The sequence below is a fragment of the Syngnathus acus genome, chromosome 19 (genome assembly GCF_901709675.1).
Source record: "Syngnathus acus chromosome 19, fSynAcu1.2, whole genome shotgun sequence".
Taxonomy (NCBI): Eukaryota; Metazoa; Chordata; class Actinopteri; order Syngnathiformes; family Syngnathidae; genus Syngnathus; species Syngnathus acus.
The window spans coordinates 4,580,916-4,600,980 of NC_051103.1; the positions used below are offsets into that span (position 1 = coordinate 4,580,916).

The 20,065-nt window shown below is 43.6% G+C and overlaps 2 protein-coding genes across 2 annotated transcripts; both read left to right on the top strand.

Annotated features, from left to right (window-relative positions):
• The first annotated feature begins 135 nt into the window (after positions 1–135).
• Positions 136–13,853, top strand: rab11fip3 (RAB11 family interacting protein 3 (class II)). Its single transcript, XM_037277792.1, has 14 exons — positions 136–2,543; positions 4,315–4,408; positions 4,952–5,028; positions 6,261–6,433; positions 8,143–8,343; positions 9,083–9,220; positions 9,795–9,830; positions 9,896–9,989; positions 10,069–10,313; positions 10,449–10,530; positions 10,619–10,756; positions 10,827–10,982; positions 11,048–11,188; positions 11,263–13,853. Exons 1-14 carry the CDS (start codon positions 1,149–1,151, stop codon positions 11,374–11,376), a joined length of 3,084 nt encoding a protein of 1,027 aa, XP_037133687.1. The 5' UTR covers positions 136–1,148; the 3' UTR covers positions 11,377–13,853.
• A 295-nt stretch (positions 13,854–14,148) lies between these two features.
• On the top strand, positions 14,149–19,946 carry telo2 (TEL2, telomere maintenance 2, homolog (S. cerevisiae)). Its single transcript, XM_037277811.1, has 21 exons — positions 14,149–14,279; positions 14,738–15,079; positions 15,171–15,448; positions 15,544–15,612; positions 15,833–15,980; positions 16,062–16,164; positions 16,234–16,302; positions 16,431–16,572; positions 16,652–16,788; positions 16,860–16,945; positions 17,077–17,154; positions 17,302–17,390; positions 17,459–17,550; positions 17,789–17,905; positions 18,004–18,075; positions 18,152–18,310; positions 18,395–18,486; positions 18,570–18,669; positions 18,746–18,810; positions 18,897–19,012; positions 19,303–19,946. Exons 2-21 carry the CDS (start codon positions 14,754–14,756, stop codon positions 19,422–19,424), a joined length of 2,460 nt encoding a protein of 819 aa, XP_037133706.1. The 5' UTR covers positions 14,149–14,279; positions 14,738–14,753; the 3' UTR covers positions 19,425–19,946.
• The last annotated feature ends 119 nt before the right edge of the window (positions 19,947–20,065 follow it).

Below are 20,065 nucleotides of genomic sequence, written 5' to 3' on the forward strand. Positions count from 1 at the left end.
ATTATAAATGGAGATTTCGTAAATCTTTTTGGGAATACCAACTTAATGGGGGAGAAAAAGTGACAATGCGGAGTGTTTTGTACGCTTGCGTCAGACGTCAGCGTGTCTGCGGCGACAGGAGGAGGAGGATGACGAAAGGAAGAAGGGGAGGAGGGTCGGGATGCTGATGCGAGAGACAACTCGTACGTGACAACAACGATGGAACATATTCTCGTCATTTAATCCGTTTTTTATCTAATCGGAACACGGAGGCGTTTTGTGCGGAAGATTTTTTTGGGGGTAGGAATCAGCCGATTTGGCACGGTCTGCGTGGGTTGGCCGTATTTTTGAGTCTTGACACAGGTGGATTTCCGTCGTCAAAAACTAAAAAGGTACATAGCATCGACGGAGACAACAAACTGACTTTGAAGCGGATTTTCTTTTTTTTTTTTTTTATCCAATAATTTCCCCAAGGACTTGGATGGCGGACGGATCGTTTGGCCTGGTCGCGAGCGAACAGGCTAATTTGGGCTAGCTCGACAGCTAGCCAATGACAGGGGAGCGGTAGGATGCTGGAAAGGAGGAGTTATTCTTAGTGTTTTCTTTTTCCTCCATTTCTTCCAGGATAAACGCTTGACACTCTCGTTGCAATGCCATTTAAACGCCAATGTGTGGAATAATATTTCAATTTGGAAACGGTTTGTTATCCCCCCCCCACGCCCTCATCGTTTTTTGGAATCGCTCGCGAGGGGACGCGATGAGGTGATCGGCTAAGCTAATAATGTTGACAAAATACTTGCTAGCTTTTTTTGTTTCGCTGCCGAAGTATTTCTCACGTCTTTTTTGCTAACTTCTCAACTAAAACGTTTGACGATGTTTGGGCTGGGACGGCAAGATTTTGGAAAAGCCATGCGTGGAACCTGCCATGCCCGAAAGGCACCAAGTGAGTCAAACCAGCTTAAAGATTTGACAACTAAACATGGCTTATAGGTAAACATTTAAAAATGACTTTTATATTAGCTATTACGTTCGGTGAGTGTGGTTGCTGATCTGTCAAGTAATTTTTTTTAGTGCTTTGCTAAACATTTTCACACGCAAGTAGGATGCATTAACATGAAGTTATTATAAGATGAAATATGGAATGTGAGTTTGTTTTTGAGCTGAAATAGATGGAACCCACGGTGGTGTCTAGCCCTTTGGGGCATGCGCAGTGGGAATCGGAGCAATCGTTTCCTCTTGGATTTCTCACCCTGGACTCAGACAATGGAGGTGTCCTGTGTCAAAACAACAGCGGGCAGACAGGTTTGCATTTTGGCGACCCCAATCTGACATCCCAGAAAAGTGAAATGAACAAAGTCTACCAGGACACTCCAGTAGAGTTGGATCAACTTTTGTATATTTCCGATTATCCCTGTGGAGATTTGTTTTTTGAGGACCGCCACTCCACTGCTTCAGAGACTTCTCCTCCCTCGGAAGCAAACAAGGAACCCGATGAAACCAGTGACTTCATGCTCTCGTGGCTGTTTTCTCCTAACCTTACTGATGTGGTTGGAAAAAACTTTGCATTTGAGGAGGCCTCTCTTCACACCCTCAACGGACAGACTGAGATAATAATCAACAGTAGCGCTCCGGGACTGTCTTCCCAATCCAAGTGGGATTCTGAATCAAACCCAGGAGATTCACTTCTTTCCATAGCTCCTCCCTCAGAAGATCAGACTTGTGTTGCCTCAGTATCATTGGGTGTGTCACATGATGTCAGTGAAGGACTGCCAGGAGTGTCACAGGAGGAGGCTCCGGTACAGAGCAGGGTGACTTTGTCACGTGAAACTGGAGACAAAGGTTTATTCCTAGATCAAGTGACAGCTCCGCTAGTAAACAGTAGTTTGACCCCGCAGGAGCTACCTGAGAACAGTCTTCCACGTAACCACAGCAGCACATCACCAACTTGTCCTTCAGAATCTTTATTGGATTTAGATGGTCTAGAACTTGACAGCGACCATCCAACAGGTGCACAGCTGGATCCGACCCAGGATGCCACCCAAACGGTATTCAGGACTTTAGCTCTCCAAGACCAGAGTGACTCAGCTCCTGTGATTTGGTCGCTGACAGACTCTCCAGCTGAGGATGTCTTCACCAACGGTGACCTCATCCGCGGGAGCTTCTGTGTGGAAAGTACGTCGAAAGATTTGATGGAAAGCAAAATATGCTCCACGGCTGAGCATCAAGCCAATGAGGAGATGTCTTTGGATGGAGCGTGGAACTTAAATCCGCCGGAGGGAGTAAATGAGGAAACTGCTCCTGTTAACAATCAACAGGATTTTAATGTCCTGGATTTGAGCAGTTGTCCTGAAAAATCTGGATGGATGATTGAGCAAAGTGTGGAGACTGTTTCCCTCTCTAAGATGGTGGGAGATGACTCACTGCCGATGGTTTCGGCTGTGAACGCAAAAGAACAAGATGCCTCGCCTCTCAAAACTGTCTTCGATGCGTTAGACCAGGACGGAGATGGATTTGTTCGCATTGAGGAGTTTATGGAGTTTGCTACCGCCTATGGCGCCGATCAGGTAAGATGTTAGAAAGTAGCTTCTAACCTTTCCACGGTAGGATGTCACTTGTGTGTATTTATTGCCAGCTCAGCGTCACATGACTCAAATCATCGCGGGATTATTTTTTTTTTCCCCCAGCGTGAGGATTTGGGTTATCATCTAAATACGTCAAACATATTGCTTGCATCGGCCAGGCATTTCCTCCGTATGTCAAACGCTTATCTTCTCATTTGCATAATATTTGCATAATCTCCTGTGAAATATACATGCATGAGCCTCAACCATTTACTGCGTCCCCCCCGTCTCATTTTAATTTAAAGAGACAAATCTAGGAGTGTTTGAAGTATATTCAGGTCTACATTTCAACATTGAGCTTAAGCTAATTGGAGCAAAACAACTATGTGTGTGACTTTTACGTTTGTTTGACTTAATCCATTCTTGCAAATAAGGCGGCAAGACAACAGCTCGGTATTTGCCTACTTGCCCGTTGTTGAGCATGCAAATGTTTTTCTCCAGAATTATTCGGGAATAAGGTAGCCATTATATTAAAATACAGAGTCTACTGCCATGAAAAAAGTTAGCATGCTGGTGTACCGTTACTACTGTTGCGAAAAAAAAAGATTCTTTCAAATGTTTTCATCCTCTTGCTAACCGCCACGCTCGCTGCTTTTGACCCCAATTGTGCACAAAAGCCGCAGCAAGCCGTATTGTGGCGGCAACTGGCTTGTCCGTTGACACTCCCAACTTCACTTTGAGCCAGCCTGCCTCCCCCCCCCCCCCCTGCTTTTATGTGCTGCCCCTCTAATCCGCAATGGAATGTTCACTGGCCTGAACTGTCCCCTTTTTAGCTCCTCTTGTCGCGACTGTATGAACTATTTTTCCCCCCCCTCTCTTTTGCTTTCAGCTTATCTGTCAACCCATTGATCATTTGATCAGTGCGTTGGAAAGGAAACTATTGTGAGCACCCCCCCAAGGGAAACTCCTGAATAAGTGCTGTGGGGGGGGGGGGGTGCACTGAGGCGTGCCCCATCACTGATTAGACACAAATAGAGGAACGAGAAAAACCACAAGGCCCTCGAAGCTCGGCCGACCAAAATGTTTACTTATGGATGGCTCCTCGGGGCTGTCTGTGTTAGTATTGAATATTTCACAGTGTCATAAGGGAAACGATAGTTTCGGTTAATCCACTCGTCGGATTAAGAATTGATTTCCACACAAAACAATGTTAAATTGATCTCTGTTGGAATTTATTAGCCGCGTAAGTTTTCTTAGCCGCCTCGAGTCGGAGATCAACACCGCTCAGCAGATCAGCTTGCTCGCAAGAGTAACTGATACCAAATTATACGTGATGTGATTGTACGATAATCGCAGGGTTGTGCGGTGGTGTGTTATTTGGGCGTCCATTTTGATTGTTTGCAATCAAAGGCAGGCCACTATCAAGCTGGCATTGGTGATGGGCCCTGGAGTTTTGGCACTTTTTTATTTTTTATTTTTTTTACCCAACACCGATTGCTCCAGATTTATGTTATTTTTATTTTCCGAGGTGCTCCAGCATGCTCTTGTTGCTAGGTTACCGCCTGATAGAATATACAGTATGTAGGTGCTCTTACGTAACATTAGTATGCAGATATTATTTTAGATGCACTTTGCACATAACATTCTTTATTTTTTTTACTCTAAGGGTCATGTGGGGTCAACACAGGCATAAAAAATATTTTTGCAAGCACATATTTGTCTGTTTTGATATTGTGACATTTTCTGAATATTCTGCTGTGCTTCTGCTTTTCAGGTTAAAGATCTCACCAAGTTTTTGGATCCCAGCGGTCTGGGAGTCATCAGCTTTGAAGACTTCCACCGAGGGATTTCTGCTATCGGCAATGGAGGCGAGTGAAACGCATTGTTGTGGTAAAGTTATGCTAATTTCTGAAGGTAAACTGAAATCAATCAAAAAGAAATATTACCACCAGATTGTTGCTGCGATGCATCAAAGCATCGCTCGGCTCAATCCACTCAACCGTATTGATGCCATTAGACTTTTCCAGCGCTTTCCAGGTTGAATAGGTCTGGTTACCCTGAGACATTAATAAAACATGCACTTGAAAGCTTGAGCTCCACCAATACTCGGGGCATGTCGGAGAGGGCAGAGAGTCCTGTTCGCCTAAATATTTTAGAGCTCCCCCCCTTCTCTCTCTTTTTTTTTTTTATTGTTCTTCCTTTTGGTTGCCAAAGACACAGCTGGCTTGTAAATGCACCTTCAGGAATCTCAGTCATGCCCGTGTTGCGCTATTTTGAAAACAACATGAGGAGCTTTTTTGCCACCTTTACTAAAGTGGTCTAATAGCAAAGTACCGTGTTTGCAGAGCTTCCTTTGCACAATGATGTCATGTTTACACCTATGAAACACGTGTTGCCTCTCCTATCCGCAGGTCCCGAGCCGCAGCTGTACAGCGCAAACTACAGCCCGGGCGACGGAGCCGTCGGTTGTCCGGAAGAATACGACGAGGTGAGCAGTGGTCACGTGCTACTTCCTGTCGTCGTGGTAACCAACCGAACTGTCGGTGCACTCTCACTCTTGCCGCCGCAACCGAGCAAGCTATCATTACCGCTCGGAGAATATTCCGCAACACCAAACAACCTGCTTTGGCTGACATTGAGTAGCATCTGGCAGGCTGAGCTTTCCAGGATTCTTTGACAAATATTGAATCGGGCGGATCACAAAAGAGTCTTACATGAGCTCGGACTGTTTTTATACTTGCGGTTCGCATATCTGGCATTCCTGACCATGTGCTCCGTTTGTATATTTAACCGCCATATTGTTGCTGGCCTCTGCAAAAATGGAAACGTTGTGCATTTTTTTGAACGGTGGAGTGCGATAATTAGTGTTGCCTTCACCTTTTGCTGGCAAAGAAATATAGTTTTTTTTTTTTTTTAAAGATAGGTTTTTAAAATAATTGTATAATAAATGACCTTGTAGAGTGATCGCAATCAAAGCAAACATTAATCCAAAGTTAATTATTGATCCAAGGCGATTGCTGTGTCTGTCGCTTGCCTGCTGGCTGTGAGCAACGTTTGAACGTCCTGCATCTTTTTTGAAGTAGTCCCACCACCTGTGTCCACCGACTTGTTTTTCCACTTTGGGGGGGGAAAAAGAAAAAAAAAAAAAAAGAGAGTGCCTCCTCAATGCTCGCACTGTTCCGCCACTGTTTGCTTTCAAAACAAGCGAGGTGACGCTGTACGGCCGAGGGGCAAGGACCTCTCCACCCAGTTTTTCCCCTTCACTCCCCATTTTCCTCCTTTTTTTTTTTTTTTTTAATTAAATGCTTACATTTATTTTAAAATCAACGGCCACCTGTAATGCGGTCGCACGACTGGAACGCTTACGTAACACTTTCATGATGTGCACTTTGAGATATGGTAGATTCATAATCATTGTAAAAGCCGAAGAAAGATTACGTCGTCGTCACGGTGACGGAACCTTACTGCTGACTAACTTTTATAGACTTTGGTCTCCTCCCCCCCTGACCACCCAGCGGACCTGAACGTGTGTGTACAGTACTTTCCGTTTTTCAAAGCAGCTCTGTCTCAGTGGAGAAGAGGAAAGCGTTTTAGGATGCTGGAATGGCACGCCGGCTTTTCCTGTCCTAGGAGAATGATTTTAGACATGGTGGCTAGCTTAAAGATGTTTCTGATGCATTTTAGATTTTGAAACTAATGATTTTTTTTGTGTGGCCGCAGCAAAATGAGGTGACGGACAGCGCTTACCTGGGTTCCGAGAGCACCTACAGCGAATGCGAGACCTTCACGGACGAGGACACGGGCGCCCTCGTGCCCCCCGAGATGCACGAGGATGTGGACACGGACAGCGGCATCGAGGCGGCACTTCATGACCCCGAAGAAGCCATAAACAGGTTGGTTAAAACATTTTCTGCTTGTTCCATTTTTTTTTTGGTCATATGTGATTGAACAACCATCATGACTGAGCCAAAGGTTAAGCTTCCATTAGTAAGTTCAGTGACCCTTGGCTGTGGTCATGTGATGTCCGCGCCAGTCGTCCCGGGTAAGTGACTTCGAGTTCTATTTGGGTCAGCAGACGGGCAGATTAATGGGAAGGAATAGGTTGCTATTCTTGTGCACTTTCTGGAATCCCATTTTCCTGAATGGCCAGCAAAGTTTTCACGCTAGCCAAAGCTGAAGCACTTTCTCAAGAGATCCTTCCAACTTTGTTAAACAAGTTTGTTCTATTTGGCTGGGAAAGGTTTGAGATAAGACCACAGAAAAAAAAAAGTTCATGGCAGTTTGGAGTAACAGGTGCAATTTATTTGGACTTGTCCTGTTTTTTTTTTTCTTTTTTCACCCTTTGGATATTTTATTCCAAAATGTGTCGTCTCCAGTTTGGATAGTGTTTAGGCCAAATGACAAGTGCTGACTTTGTGATCTGCCTGGATGACGGATGCCTTCCAACCTTGAATTCCAGGAAGTGTTGAGCTCAGCACTTTTGTTGTTTTCCCCTATTTTTTTTTTTCTTTCTTTCTCTCGGAATAAGCCGTTTTCCTCCATTGTCCGTTCAGGAACACTTCCAAAGTCCTGATGTCTCCTGACTTTTATTCATCCTTGCCAAATGTTGAACCTCATGGCTAGAATAAAAATCTATTGATTCATTTCTGGCATTTTTTTTTCCTTCATCAGATTGAATGCAAAGTCGCAGGCAATGAGATTCTCATTTAACTAGCAGGCACCGTCTTTAAATTGATTAAGGTTTTGCTAGCCGAGCAGGTTAGCATGCTAGTACGCACTGAGGAGGGGATTAAGACTGTAACAGGATTAGCCTCCCCCAAACCACTCCCCGTCCGTCTAAGTGTTATGTGCCCACACACATTTGGCCCTCGGTCGATCGGCCGGACTGTCTGATGACCGTTGGTTAGCCTCAAATCCGTAGCCAGCCCCCATTCCGTTTACTGTGACGCACAGATGGACAACCTCGCCTGACATCTTACCAAGACCGTCTCACGGAAGCTTTGGTTTTGTTTGAAGTTAAATCGTAAGACTTCAGGATTCCACTTTGGTTGGCCGGGGTCGTAGCCCCAGTTGCTCCTCGGCTTTCTCGCCAGAGCGTTGGAGGGCGTTTGGCGATGCGTTCTCTTCCCTCGTCCACCCTCTGCGTGAGGGAGATCAATTCCGGAAGATGTTCCAAGAACTCGGGTAAAGGGTAAGTGGCTTGTGAATTGGCTTAGTCTAATATTTGTTTAGAGCGGTTGAAAGTGCTTTTAACACCCACCCGTCTTGGCCTTCAGATAGGAAAACAACACTTGATTTGTGATGATTTGGTCATCCTGAGTGCTCTCGTGGTCTCTTGTCGGAAAAACAGGAAAAGGCTTCTCTCTTTTCAGCTTTCAAATAAAGATCAACGGGCATTTTGTTTCAGGCAAAGCTGCCATTTAGGATTAATGTGAATTAGCAGATTAGCCACTTGTCCAGATTGCCGCTGTTCTTGTGGCTAGATTAGTTGCACTTGACTGAATTGTAAAATTGTTCCTCTTCTGCCTGTCCAGTGTTTTTTTTTTTTTTTCTATTTCACAATACATTGTTGAATTTAAAAATGACTTTTGTGTATGGCTAGGTTCTCGCTCAACTCGGAGCTACACAACCCCTCCCTAGTGGCGGTCATCGGTGGCGAGGAGGAGCATTTTGAAGATTTCGGGGAGAGCAACACCTCGGAGCTCCTGCAAGAAAGCGCCGAGGAGGGCGCCGATGTCGCCCTCGACTGCTCTCTGGCACAGAGCCCTCAGCAGATCGATGTCTCCGCTCTGCTCTCGCCGAGGTACGCTTTTGATTTAGTAACGACGTGGAAACATCATTGTGCCATAAAGGGAAATGTATGTGTTAAATCAGTCCTGATAAGCGATAAATAAATACATTAGCACAGTGTATACTTTTGATAAATAGAAAAACAAGCATGGATTGTTTTATTATGAAAATAAGCTAGTTAGCGTGCACTTCTTTATCCATGAAATGTGAACACCAAAGTTTTCCCACCCCTGTTTTAGAGACGCTAAGGTCAAAACATGATAAGATATCTTTTCTGGCGAAGGGCAAGATAAATATTCGCTACATAGTTTATCGTCTCTTGTGACAAGCCACGCTGACGAGAAAAGTGTAAAAAAAATGATTCCAAAACAAGTGCAACCCACAGATTTCACCCACCGGGTGCGAATGCGTCATGCTTAGCAGTGGCGGCCCACACACAAGTGGATGAACTCCTAAATATCACGACCGCTAAAGAATTTGGCTACATCGGTTTAGTCGTTCTAAATACATCATTTTTACTTTTGGCTTTGAAAATGATTCATTCGAACATTTCGCAGCAAGAATGCAAAACAACACGGACGGAAACGTTTCCTCCACACTGACTTTCCCGACATCCTTCTCAAGGAGTCTTCCTACCTCTGAAGTACCTCATGGGTCTTTTCCACACCTTAACTCACCCCCTCCCTCCTCCCCCTGCTTGTCTGTCACTCACCACTTCCGTTCTCGTCCTCTTCCTTCCCTCCTTCTTCCAGCGCACCCGCTCCTCTCCCAGACTGCTTTCAGAGCTTCCTCAAGGAGGAGGCGCTGGATTTTTTCTGTAGCCAATGTCACAAACAAATAAGTCGTCTGGAGGACCTCTCCACCCGTCTCAATTTCCTAGAGATGACTAGGTAACGCTCGTCTGCTCTGTGGCACCGTTTGCAGTGTTGCGCTGGTGTGTTAGATAACACGCATGCTCCCGTCCCGTGTGTTTGTTGTTCCCGCACACATAGCATCAATATGATATATTTTGGCTCCTCCCAAAAACGCTTAACAGATATCACAGGTGAGTCATGGCTTTTTTTTTGGCTGCCTTTTGTTCTCTCCCGCTTCACATTTTGAGTTACACGTTGAATGAAGCTTTTCAAAAAGTTGATTAGAAAAGACTTGCTGATCCAGGATTACTGGACCAGTAGCGGAGTTACGCTAACCCCCCCCCCGAAAATCCCATTTGATCTGCCTTTGGTAGTAAAATGGTGCTAGAAAAAAAAAACCTTTTTGATCAATTTAAAGCATTTTCCAGATCCATTCCGGAGTGTTTGTGTTTTCAGTATTTTGTTTTTGATAGTTTTAGAATACTTTGCTCCACAGTGGGGGATCCTCCGCTAGCAAAGCAGCGATGGCAGTGATAACAAAATGGTGTCTCCTTTCTTTATCAGTCTTCTCTTCCTGACCACTTTCCTGTTGTTGTTTCTCCTCCTCCAGCTCTGGCAAACGATTGTCCAGCAAGAAGGTGGCAAGGTAAGCAGATTTTGGATCTTTTCAATCTGGCCTAAGCGTGACGTTAAGCTATGTTTTGCTCCTAGACATCTTCTGCAGAACAACTCGATAACGCTAGACACGGTCAGCGACCTCACCCGTGACATCCTTGAGTTGGCTGACAATGACATCACAGACAAGGCGAGCCGTCGCACATTAGCCGCACGTGTCGTTCAAACAAACATCCGCACGCTAATCGTCGGCGTTTAATTCTCGGCAGATGCTACTACTTGAGCGTCGCGTGGCGGAGCTGGAGAAGGAGTCGGAAACTTCGGGGGAGCAGCACTCGCGCTTACGGCAGGAGAACCTCCAACTGGTGCACCGCGCCAACGCTTTTGAGGAGCAGTTGAAGGAGCAGGAGCTGCTCGCCGACGAGCAGCTGGAGCACGAGACCCGGCGCCACAAGGAGGCCCTGAGCAAGCTGGAGAGGGAAAGAGGTCTGGAGATGGAAAACCTGCAGTCCAGGTACATAGAATATGTTTTGTTATGATCCTGCTTCCAGCTAGTAAGTCAAAATGTAAACTGGCTCTATACTGCCTCCATGTGGCACTGAGCTGCAAGCCACAATTTTGACAATGCTTTGTATCATCGGCTCCACAGATTGCAGCAGCTGGAGGAGGAGAACAGCGAGTTGAGGTCCTGCGTTCCTTGCCTACGAGCAAACATCGAGAGACTAGAAGAGGTTAGCGTAAAAGTTATTTTCCTACCGCTGTCCATCGAAAACATCCCAGTTGATCTCGGCCTTCGCTTTTTTTTTTTTTTTTTCGCAGGAAAAGCTGAAGCTGGAAGACGAGGTAGACGTCACGAACGACAAATGGCGGGATGAGATGGAGACCCGACAGAAAATGGCCGACAAGCTGAGCCATGAACGCCATCAGAACCAAAAGGAGAAAGAGAGCACGCAGGAGGTGGACCCGCTTTGTCCACGCTCGGGGAATAACGGACTCCTAATAACCGCTGTCTGTCTGTCTCCTGCAGTTGATTGAGGACCTACGTAAGCAACTGGAGCATCTGCAGTTGTACAAATTGGAGGCGGAAGCAAAACGGGGCCGCTCGCCCAGCGCCGGACTGCAGGAGTATCAGACCCGAACCCGGGAAGCAGAACTGGAACAGGAGATCAAACGACTCAAACAGGTAGAAATTTCTTTTATTTCCGTTTTTTTTTTTTCTCCGCTATCACCGTCCGACTCCCTCCGCAGGACAACCGCAGCTTAAAGGAGCAGAACGATGAGCTGAACGGCCAGATCATCAACCTGAGCATCCAGGGAGCAAAGAGCCTGATGTCCGCTTCCTTTTCCGACTCCCTGGCGGCCGAGATCAACTCGGTGTCCCGCTCTGAGGTGATCGACTTGGTTAAAATTGAATCACTCTTCTGTCTTGCTCCATTTCTGAACTTCCTTCATGTGCATCACAGTTGATGGAGGCCGTCCACAAACAGGAGGAGATCAACTACAGACTCCAGGACTACATTGACAAAATAATCGTGGCCATCATGGAGTCCAACCCCTCCATCCTTGAGGTCAAATAGGCTCCGATTAGATGGCGGGGCAAGAAAGCCACACAGTGACCTCATCATCTAGAATAGCAACAAGTCATCCAACACCATAATAGAACATTATGATATTTGTGTGTGTGTGTGTGCGTGCGTGTCAAGCGCTCCTCAGGTTCTGGTGACTTCCATGTATTTTGGTCAGAGGAACCTGAGCCTGCATGAATGAACGCCCCCATCCTTGAACTTTGAACTTCAAAAGGAAGGACAATTGTATACCTTGAAGGCCTTAAACGCAGAGGTGATCAAACGTAAACCGGAAGCGTCGGGATTCTTGTACCAAGCTGCTGACTCGTGAGGATGAAGCACTGGTCTGATTTATTTTTCTTTTCTTTATTGATGAAGGACCTTAGTGAGTTATTGCATCATTTGTTTCTGTTTGTATTTTTTTTTAAGCAATGAAACAAGGGTCCTGGTCTTCAGGTGGGATGGAAAGTGAGAAGGAAAATTACACAAATCTCACAGTACAGTTCCAAGTAAAAAAAAAAATTATCAAAAATGTTTTCACGCCAATGAAGTGGTGATGGATAATTTTCCGCAGTGTTAAAAAAACAAAAAAAAAACAGCTCCCACCTGATTCCAGCGTTCTCTTGCTGAGTGTTTATGAATTACTGTCAATGAAACTGTCGAGACTGAAAAGAAGTTTAACTGGTTATATGTGAAGAGTATGGAAAACCGTTTGAGCATTTATAACGAGAGAGCTTGATGAGTGCAGTTTACGAATAAGGTTTAATTGTGCACTTGTAGCGGGAAAAATGTTACGATTTAATAAGTTCTATACGTACTCAAACGGTTTTTATACTGGAGTAGAATGGTTGCACTTTGCACTAAATTTTCTTTTGCTTATATTGTGTTTTTATATATTTTTGTCCAAGGGATCAAAATGTAATTTGACAAGTTTGCGGGAATTTAAAGCACGCTCAGGTGTGGGCTCACGCAATGACCAACCTACGAGGCAATCATAACTGCCGCATTTCATCGAAAAAGACTTTGCTAAGTTCGCGCAGTCGCGCCTCAAGGTCAACCGTGGACTCGGCCGAAGAGCCGACCTTGAAGTTTTCTTTCACCCACGTTGCACACGGATGCTGCACCCATGTGGACAAATGAACAATTGAGTAAGTCTCAAATCTTGCTGGGGTGGGGAAAAAAAAAAAAAGTCCAGCTTTGCTTTGTGCACAAAATGTCCTCATGCTCACTTTGTCACTCACAACGCTTTACCTGCCACTCCTCGGAATATGGCCTTGGATGTAAATGACTTGTAAAGTTTTTTCTACGCTCATTCTAGATTGTAGGTATTTTTTTAGTCAGATGGGAATAACACCAACAAATTATTTTCTCATCTCCTATGGTGAGGAAAAATTGCTGAGGCTGCCTATATTCATTTCTAGCATGTAGCGTGTACAGTTTATGTTCTCTTGGAATCACACAGATATTTATTCAATATGTGACACAAAGACATCATCTATTCTTTTTTGTTATTTTAAGGCAATATGGAATTTACGGTGACTAAGAAATGTGCGTATCATCTCAGCTCGTTCGTAATAATTTGCTGCAAAAGGTTATTAGTTGAGGTATTCTGTATATTATCGTGACCCCTCGAGGGTCTTTCTCATAGCTATACAACTTCTAGAGTCGTCTTCCCGTTTGGAGTCAGGTACTGCATGGAAACACCGATTTTCATTGTATACTTCTTCAATATTCAGGCTACTGACATTCTCACTTTCACTGCGATTGGAACTTTTTTTTTTTTTTTTACAGATGTGGTTCTCAAATTGTTCTGAAACACTTTGAGAATGACTTCAGTGATTCCAATTTTACTAACAGGACACGGAATGATGCCAGCTTGCTGAGCATGAGTGATGGTTGACGCACTAATACTTTAAACAGTGACATGCAACATTCCTTTCTTTTTTTGGGCAGAGCTGATTGCACTTTAACCACATTTTATTCTTTAAAAGTAAATATGTGCTAATATAACCCCAGTTCATCCGAACAGGAAAAAAAAAATCACTCTGCTAGTCTAAAACACTGCCTATAAACAGGCCTGGTAGGAAAAGCACTGACCACACACACACACGACATTGTTAGATCATCAATTGTAAAACCTTTGGTGTAAATATCAATTGTCATTTTTGTGGATTTGACTCCCATGCTCACTTCCAGTGTCCAAAGAAAATTCCAGGCACCACCATCACTATGCGTAGTGAATGATTTGACATTTATTGTATGACATGGAAAGATGAAATATTGTAGAAAGAAGAAATTGTAAAACATAGTCATATTTTGCGAAATAAATGTATAAATTATATCAGTATGGGTTAAAACAATGCTTTATTTTTATGTTTGGAATATTTCCTGTACTTGGGGTAAATACTATCATTTCAGTCATTGTAAAAAGAGAAATTATAAAAGTAAGCAGTGAGCATATGAGTAGGAAAATAAAAGGAATAAAGTTACTGGCTGGGTCTGGTTTATTTTTATTTCAATATCATACATATTACATAATTTGTCCATTCATTGACAACTCCTTACTGTTTCCACAGACTTTTACAAACAAAAAAAGTGTAAAGAATGTCAAAAAAAGTGTCCAGGTTTTGAGTTCTATTTTAGGGCTATTACCGCTTGATTAAATTGGCACGATTGCAGCAATTAAAACAATAATGTATGTTGAATAAGGGACGTATTAAAAGCGTAGTTAACACAGAACCGCGATAGGGGGCAGTGGTGTGCAACATGTATGTCTTCCAACCTGGAAAAATAAAACAGAAGAAGATGAGTGACGATGCTTGCTAACATAAAAATTTATTGAGGTAGCACAACAGTTGAGAAATTACGTTTCTTTCCCATCAAATTATGTGAAAGTCTCATCGGAACACAACCAAGTAAGTGGTCATTAAGATGAATATTTTTCCTTGTTTTAAAGGTATACGAGTATTACGTTCGAGCGATAACGTCGATGCTAATTCAACTATTTCGAAAAAAAACCCCTTTAATTTCATACAAATTCGTCCCAAAAACAGCAATATAGATAGACGTCATATTTTTTTGTAAATTAAATAACTTGTATCATTTTAACTTACCCCTGTTGAAATAAATAGAAAAGCCAATAATCTATTTCAGCCACACCAGCATTTTATTATTGTTTTATAGGGCTGAATAATTAATCGCATATATTTCAGAAGATGACTCAATCACAGTTGCATTGTTGAGGGGGAAAGAAATCTCAATTAGGTCTGAAATCAGCCAGCCGATTTATTGGTTGGTTCTTACATCTATCCATAATAAATAATAGCTTGAAGAAAAAAAACACAGTTTATGATATTTCTCCCTTTTCCCAAAGGAGTTTTTCTACAAAGATGGAGTCTCCTTGCCTGACTACTGACATCCGCCTTGAAGTGTCCGAGTGTTTCCGGAGTCTCACCTTGTCAGCCTCAAAACAAGATGCCATCCGTTCCCTTCAAACCCTCCGCTCATACTTGGAAGAAGCTCCTGAGAATGCGAGCACTTCGTTCCAAAGGTCTCACTTCACTCGCACGCTTCAAGTCCTGATAAAGAACATGCAAGCCGACTGGTTCCACGACTTGACTGTGGCACAGCACTCTGAATTATGGGATGTCCTTTTCTTGCGAGGACCTCCTGAACAGGTTCTGCTGGCGCTGATGGAGGGAATTGGTGAGCTAAGGTACGAGATGCACTGATGCGTTTTTCTTTTTTTTTTTTAACAAAAATGAAAGAAATCCAATTTTTATTATCTATTGTTATCACCTTTCCAGACCTGGTTCAAATCTGGACCACTTGGTCAGCATCACAGAGAAGTTCATCCAGAGCGGTCGGCTGGCCGACCTGCTGTGGTCCTACTGTCTGACCACGGGTCCCGTTGACTCCCCCCAGCTCCGAGAGACCTTGCTAACACGTATCGTGGCGCTGCCTGACCTCACTGCCAATAAATTGAAGCACAACAACAAGCCCGCCTTCCTTCCTCAGCACTACTATCCTCTGTTGGCTAAAGAGATGCTCACTGCCTTGGAGCGCACTTGCAATGCACTCAAAGGTCAAATATTTACGGAAGCGGGTTGCAAACTGTTTCAGTAGATTCTACCTTTTACTTGAGTATTTTTGTTAACATTCTGGTGTTGTATTTGACAGGTGGCACAAGCTGCTCATTGACGTTTGTGGCTCAGACACTCGGAAAACTCTGCGCCCATGGACATAGTCGTAAGTTTATATCAAGTACATATTTAATCAAGCTTTAATTACTCTTTTTTTTCTAAATACTATGTGTACTTGGTGCTTGAGGAATTGAAAACATATTCATGAATAAATAGATCTGGATGTGAGTTTAAAAAACACATATTTGAGAGCCATTGTGGGTTTGTCGTCTCTAAATTCTATTGACCAATTCTCCCCCTTTTTTTTTTTTTTTTACTTCTTACAGGTTTGTTGTTTGCAGTGATGGCTCCCAAAATGTCCAGCTCCACGCGCACAGACATGGTGTGGCAGAGGGTTTGCTGCAAGCTGCTGGAAAATGTTCCCCAGCGCTGGACGGAAAGCGTACTTATCGGCCTGGTGCAGGCCGTTCATGGGTGAGGGCGCTCATAAACACATTTTGGATGTTATCTAAAATGAATGTAATTCACCAATCTTATAGGTCTTTCATTTTTCAGGCCTGATGCGTTGGGTCGAATCATGAGCAATCTTGTGTTGACAAATAAGACAGCCCAGTTTGTCATCACACATAAAATACTTTTGCTACAATACCAATATGAGGTAAGATCTCACTTGGAGCGTAAATCGTTGAATAAATTCGATTTTTCAAGTTTTTATTTTTTCATCCAGACTGGAATGTTGAGAGTTGTTCTGGGTTACCTTGCTGCTGATAAGGACAGAAGACCGCTGCTCATCCAAGTGAGTGCACAGCGTATCTCACCTTTTTATTTAGCCAAGGCACATATTTTATTTTATCAGTAAGACTAAAATAAGTTGTTTTATTTTCTCAATTTATCATAAAAAGTCTTTTTTTTGTGTGTTCTTAGGTGTTGCGCTCCGTGTCCCAAGCGTGGGCCAACCCAAGCGCAGTGAAACACACTCCTGTGGAGCAGCAGTTGTACGTCAGCAAGGCACTGCTGCTCTGCGTCTGTCTGCTGCATGATGCTGAGCTGCAGGAGCTGCGTTCAGGTGCAAGTCTTGTATGTGCCTAAACAGGGTTCTCACTTTTAATCGTATGAACCGCGAATTTTTTTTTTCACCCCTTCAGAGCTTCTGCAGTGCCTGCTCGGAGGCATGCAGAGCCACCTGGACAGCAACGTGGTACGCATCAGGCGTATGGGAATGGTCGTGGGCGAGTGTCTGAGCTCCCGCATGAATATCAACGGAACCAAGCTTAAATTTGAGGTCAGTTGTTTGATTGAGATGTTGTCAAGTGCAAACATTCGAAGCTCATTTGTACTGTTTGGGTATTGTAGTACGAACAGGATGAGGAAACACGAGAGCTGCTTTCTCTTCTGACTCCTTTTAACGTGGACGAATCAGAGCCTGAATCTGAAGACGGGTAAACATCTGCACAATTTCAAGCTTTTCACCGTATATGCATTTATATGGTACCTAAATCTATTAGTAGAAAAACCTTGCAGTGATGTATGGCTGTTTGTGTTTTTTTTTTTTTTTTTTTATATCATACAGGGTCAGCCCCCCTGAAGAGATCAGAGGAAATCCATCAATGACATCATCAAAAACTGAGCCAGACTCTGACCTTGATAGGTAAAAGTATTTGCAGCACATACGTACACCATTCCAGTGGAAGTAAGATCCATCCCCAGTCTGGTGCTTTTCTTGATCCTCAGTTATGCGTCACAAGATCCGTGACATTTCACTCAGCGTTGTTAAGAACTTCTGTTACAATTGCAGCGATGATGAGTTCACGCCTTACGACATGTCTGGAGATCAGGAAATAAATAAGGCGTCGCCACCACGCTACCTACGAGATTGTCTGGAAAGTATGTTCCCACGCCGGCCACCCCTGTCATAGTATCATATCCTGCCTGACTTTTTCTTCTGCATCCAGATTTAATTTCCTCTGAAGATCCAGAGCGCGTGGAGTTCAGTTTAAGGGTTGCCGAGGGACTGGTGAGAAAGAACGCTTTTGCGACCAAAGAGGTATGCACAGTCTACATAGTCCAGACACAAAGGAAATGTGTTTTGCTTACACAGATTAAATATGGAAACTGAACTCTACATCAAAATTTTAAGAGGAGCTTGTGTTCCTTCATTAAACGTATATATTATACTGCCCCCTGGTGGCTAAAGCACGTACACCAGAATGAGTACAATGGACATTGAATGATCATGATGCTTAGTCCAGTAGAAGGCAGCATTGTATCTTCTTTTTTTTCAGATCAGTGTCCAGCTAAGCAAAGTTCTTCTACACATGGAGGATAAGTACAGCATCAATGGCTTCCTAGCTCTCAGGCAGGCCACCATGGTGGCGATTGTGGTCAGTGACTGCATCCCGGTATGCTTCGCCGCCTTTTCCACATCAGAATATCACACGTTGATTTCATGTCTTTCTACATGCCTTACTTTTTTTTTTTGTGTGACGATTGATTCCAGGTGACCGAGTTCCTGAGCACGGAGTTCTACTCCTTAAACTACAGCCTTCGTCAGCGTCTGGATATCTTAGAGGTTTGAGGGGGAAAAAAAACTTCAGGCCAAATAATACTTAGATTGAGTCTCAAAATAATTCTTTCCTATGCTCCAGGTTTTAGTTTTGGCAGCTCAGGAGCTGTCCAAGCCAAACCCGGACATCCCAAATCCAAGCGTCACCGCAGATTTAACGCCGTACTCGGCCGACAACGCTGCACACTGGCGGCAGGTCATTGAGGAGCGCATTCAGGCAAAGACCAAACGCATCAGTAAGGTATTTAAACCACATGCACTACTGTTCCAAAAAATTTGATATGTAAAAAAAGAAAATACAAGGGACATTCATATGTTGTTCCAGGGAGCCTCCCAGCCTCCAACAAAGGCCACAGCTAACCGCTATGCGCCAGTTGCTGGATATTTCTTCTTTCCTTTACTCAGAAATTATGACAAGTGAGTCCGAAATTTACCACCCCCTTCCAATACGAATGAAATTAAATATGAACTGAAATGTACATTCACCTCGTGCTTATCAGGCCTCAGGTGACCTTCGACTTATTGGGAAGTGACCACCTGGTTTTGGGCAGGCTGATCCACACCTTGGGTATCTTCATGCATCTGGCAGTGAATGCACCGGTATTTGAATCAAAGCCCTTGTCTCCAAAAGTCACTTTGCGAATGGTACCGAGGACATCATTTTCCCCCTCTGCAGGTAGCTGCACAAATGGGTCGTGCTCTGCTGGACTTTGTGTGGACGCTGCGTTACCACACTGACCAGTAAGTAAAAAATTTTTTTAATATATAATGTTCTGATTTTGACTGACGCGGGTGTGCCTGACACCCATCTTTAATTTTTTTGGAAGGATGGTAAGACGAGGCATCCTCTTTTCCGTCTGCTCTGTGTTCATGAGCATGCCCAGTCAAAACATTTTGGTGGACCTTGCAGACCAGCTTTTTGAAACTAGATCTTGGCTGGCAGGTAAGAAAAAAAAGTGTTTACACAAAAAACACATTTTCAAAATGCACACGCAGCTGCGCTCATTTCTGGGAAGAGGACGAGGATCCAGGATGTCCTGCAATGCAAGCTATGACGCGATCGGTCTATTTATTTGTTTGTTGATTAAATCCGTCCTGCAGCTAAAAATTGTTTATTATCATATTAACCAGGGGCTGAAATTTGAATCACCATAACTTTAATTACCGTGCACTCTGAGAACTAAAAAGTTTATTTTTATGATTGTTTGCTATGCTATCTGTTATGTTGTCAAGATGTGGCTGAGGGTGACCTGGATGCAGATTGCAGGAGTTTGGCCATGCAGAGTCTGGTGTTGATGGATAAGAGCCTGAAGAAACAGCTTGAAAGTCCACACGCCCTCAGCATTGAATCATGAACAAAAATGCACCAGGTCAAAGTGAGCACTCTGTCCTCACAAAAGACTGCAGATGTTGATTTCACAGTCAAGGAAGTGGATGACATCAAACACCAATGTCCCTAAAGGTGGGATGACTTTTTCTCTTCCTGGAACATGAGGTCAAGCAAATGAAAATGAAAGCTTGTGCTGTCCCCTGGCTCTACATATAAAAAGGTACACACTTGTTCAAACCAATTGTGGCTTAAATGACAAAATATTTTGTGAAGAGGATATCCTGAATTTAGTTCAGGTATATTCTTTTGTCTTTCCTGTACAAGCCGATCTCGCCATTGGGTTTGTTTGTCCGCAAAGGACATCCTGTGAATATTTATGTACAGTACGTAGTCATAGACACACTGTAAAAATAAATGATGCTTCCTCCTGTGACAAATGGATCCTTTCACATGAGAAGGAGTTCTCTGAAATAGTTTATCTTATGAGAAAACTGCAAAAGAAGATAAAATTATGTCATTGTCAATAATAAGCCATTACTGTTATTGGGGGGGAAAAAGATACATAAAGTACAGTACAGGCAAGCGTGTAATGGTACATATTTGTATTTGGTACACTTGTGTCCCATAGAGTTCACATGGTGTCAGCAAAATTAACATTAAGCAACA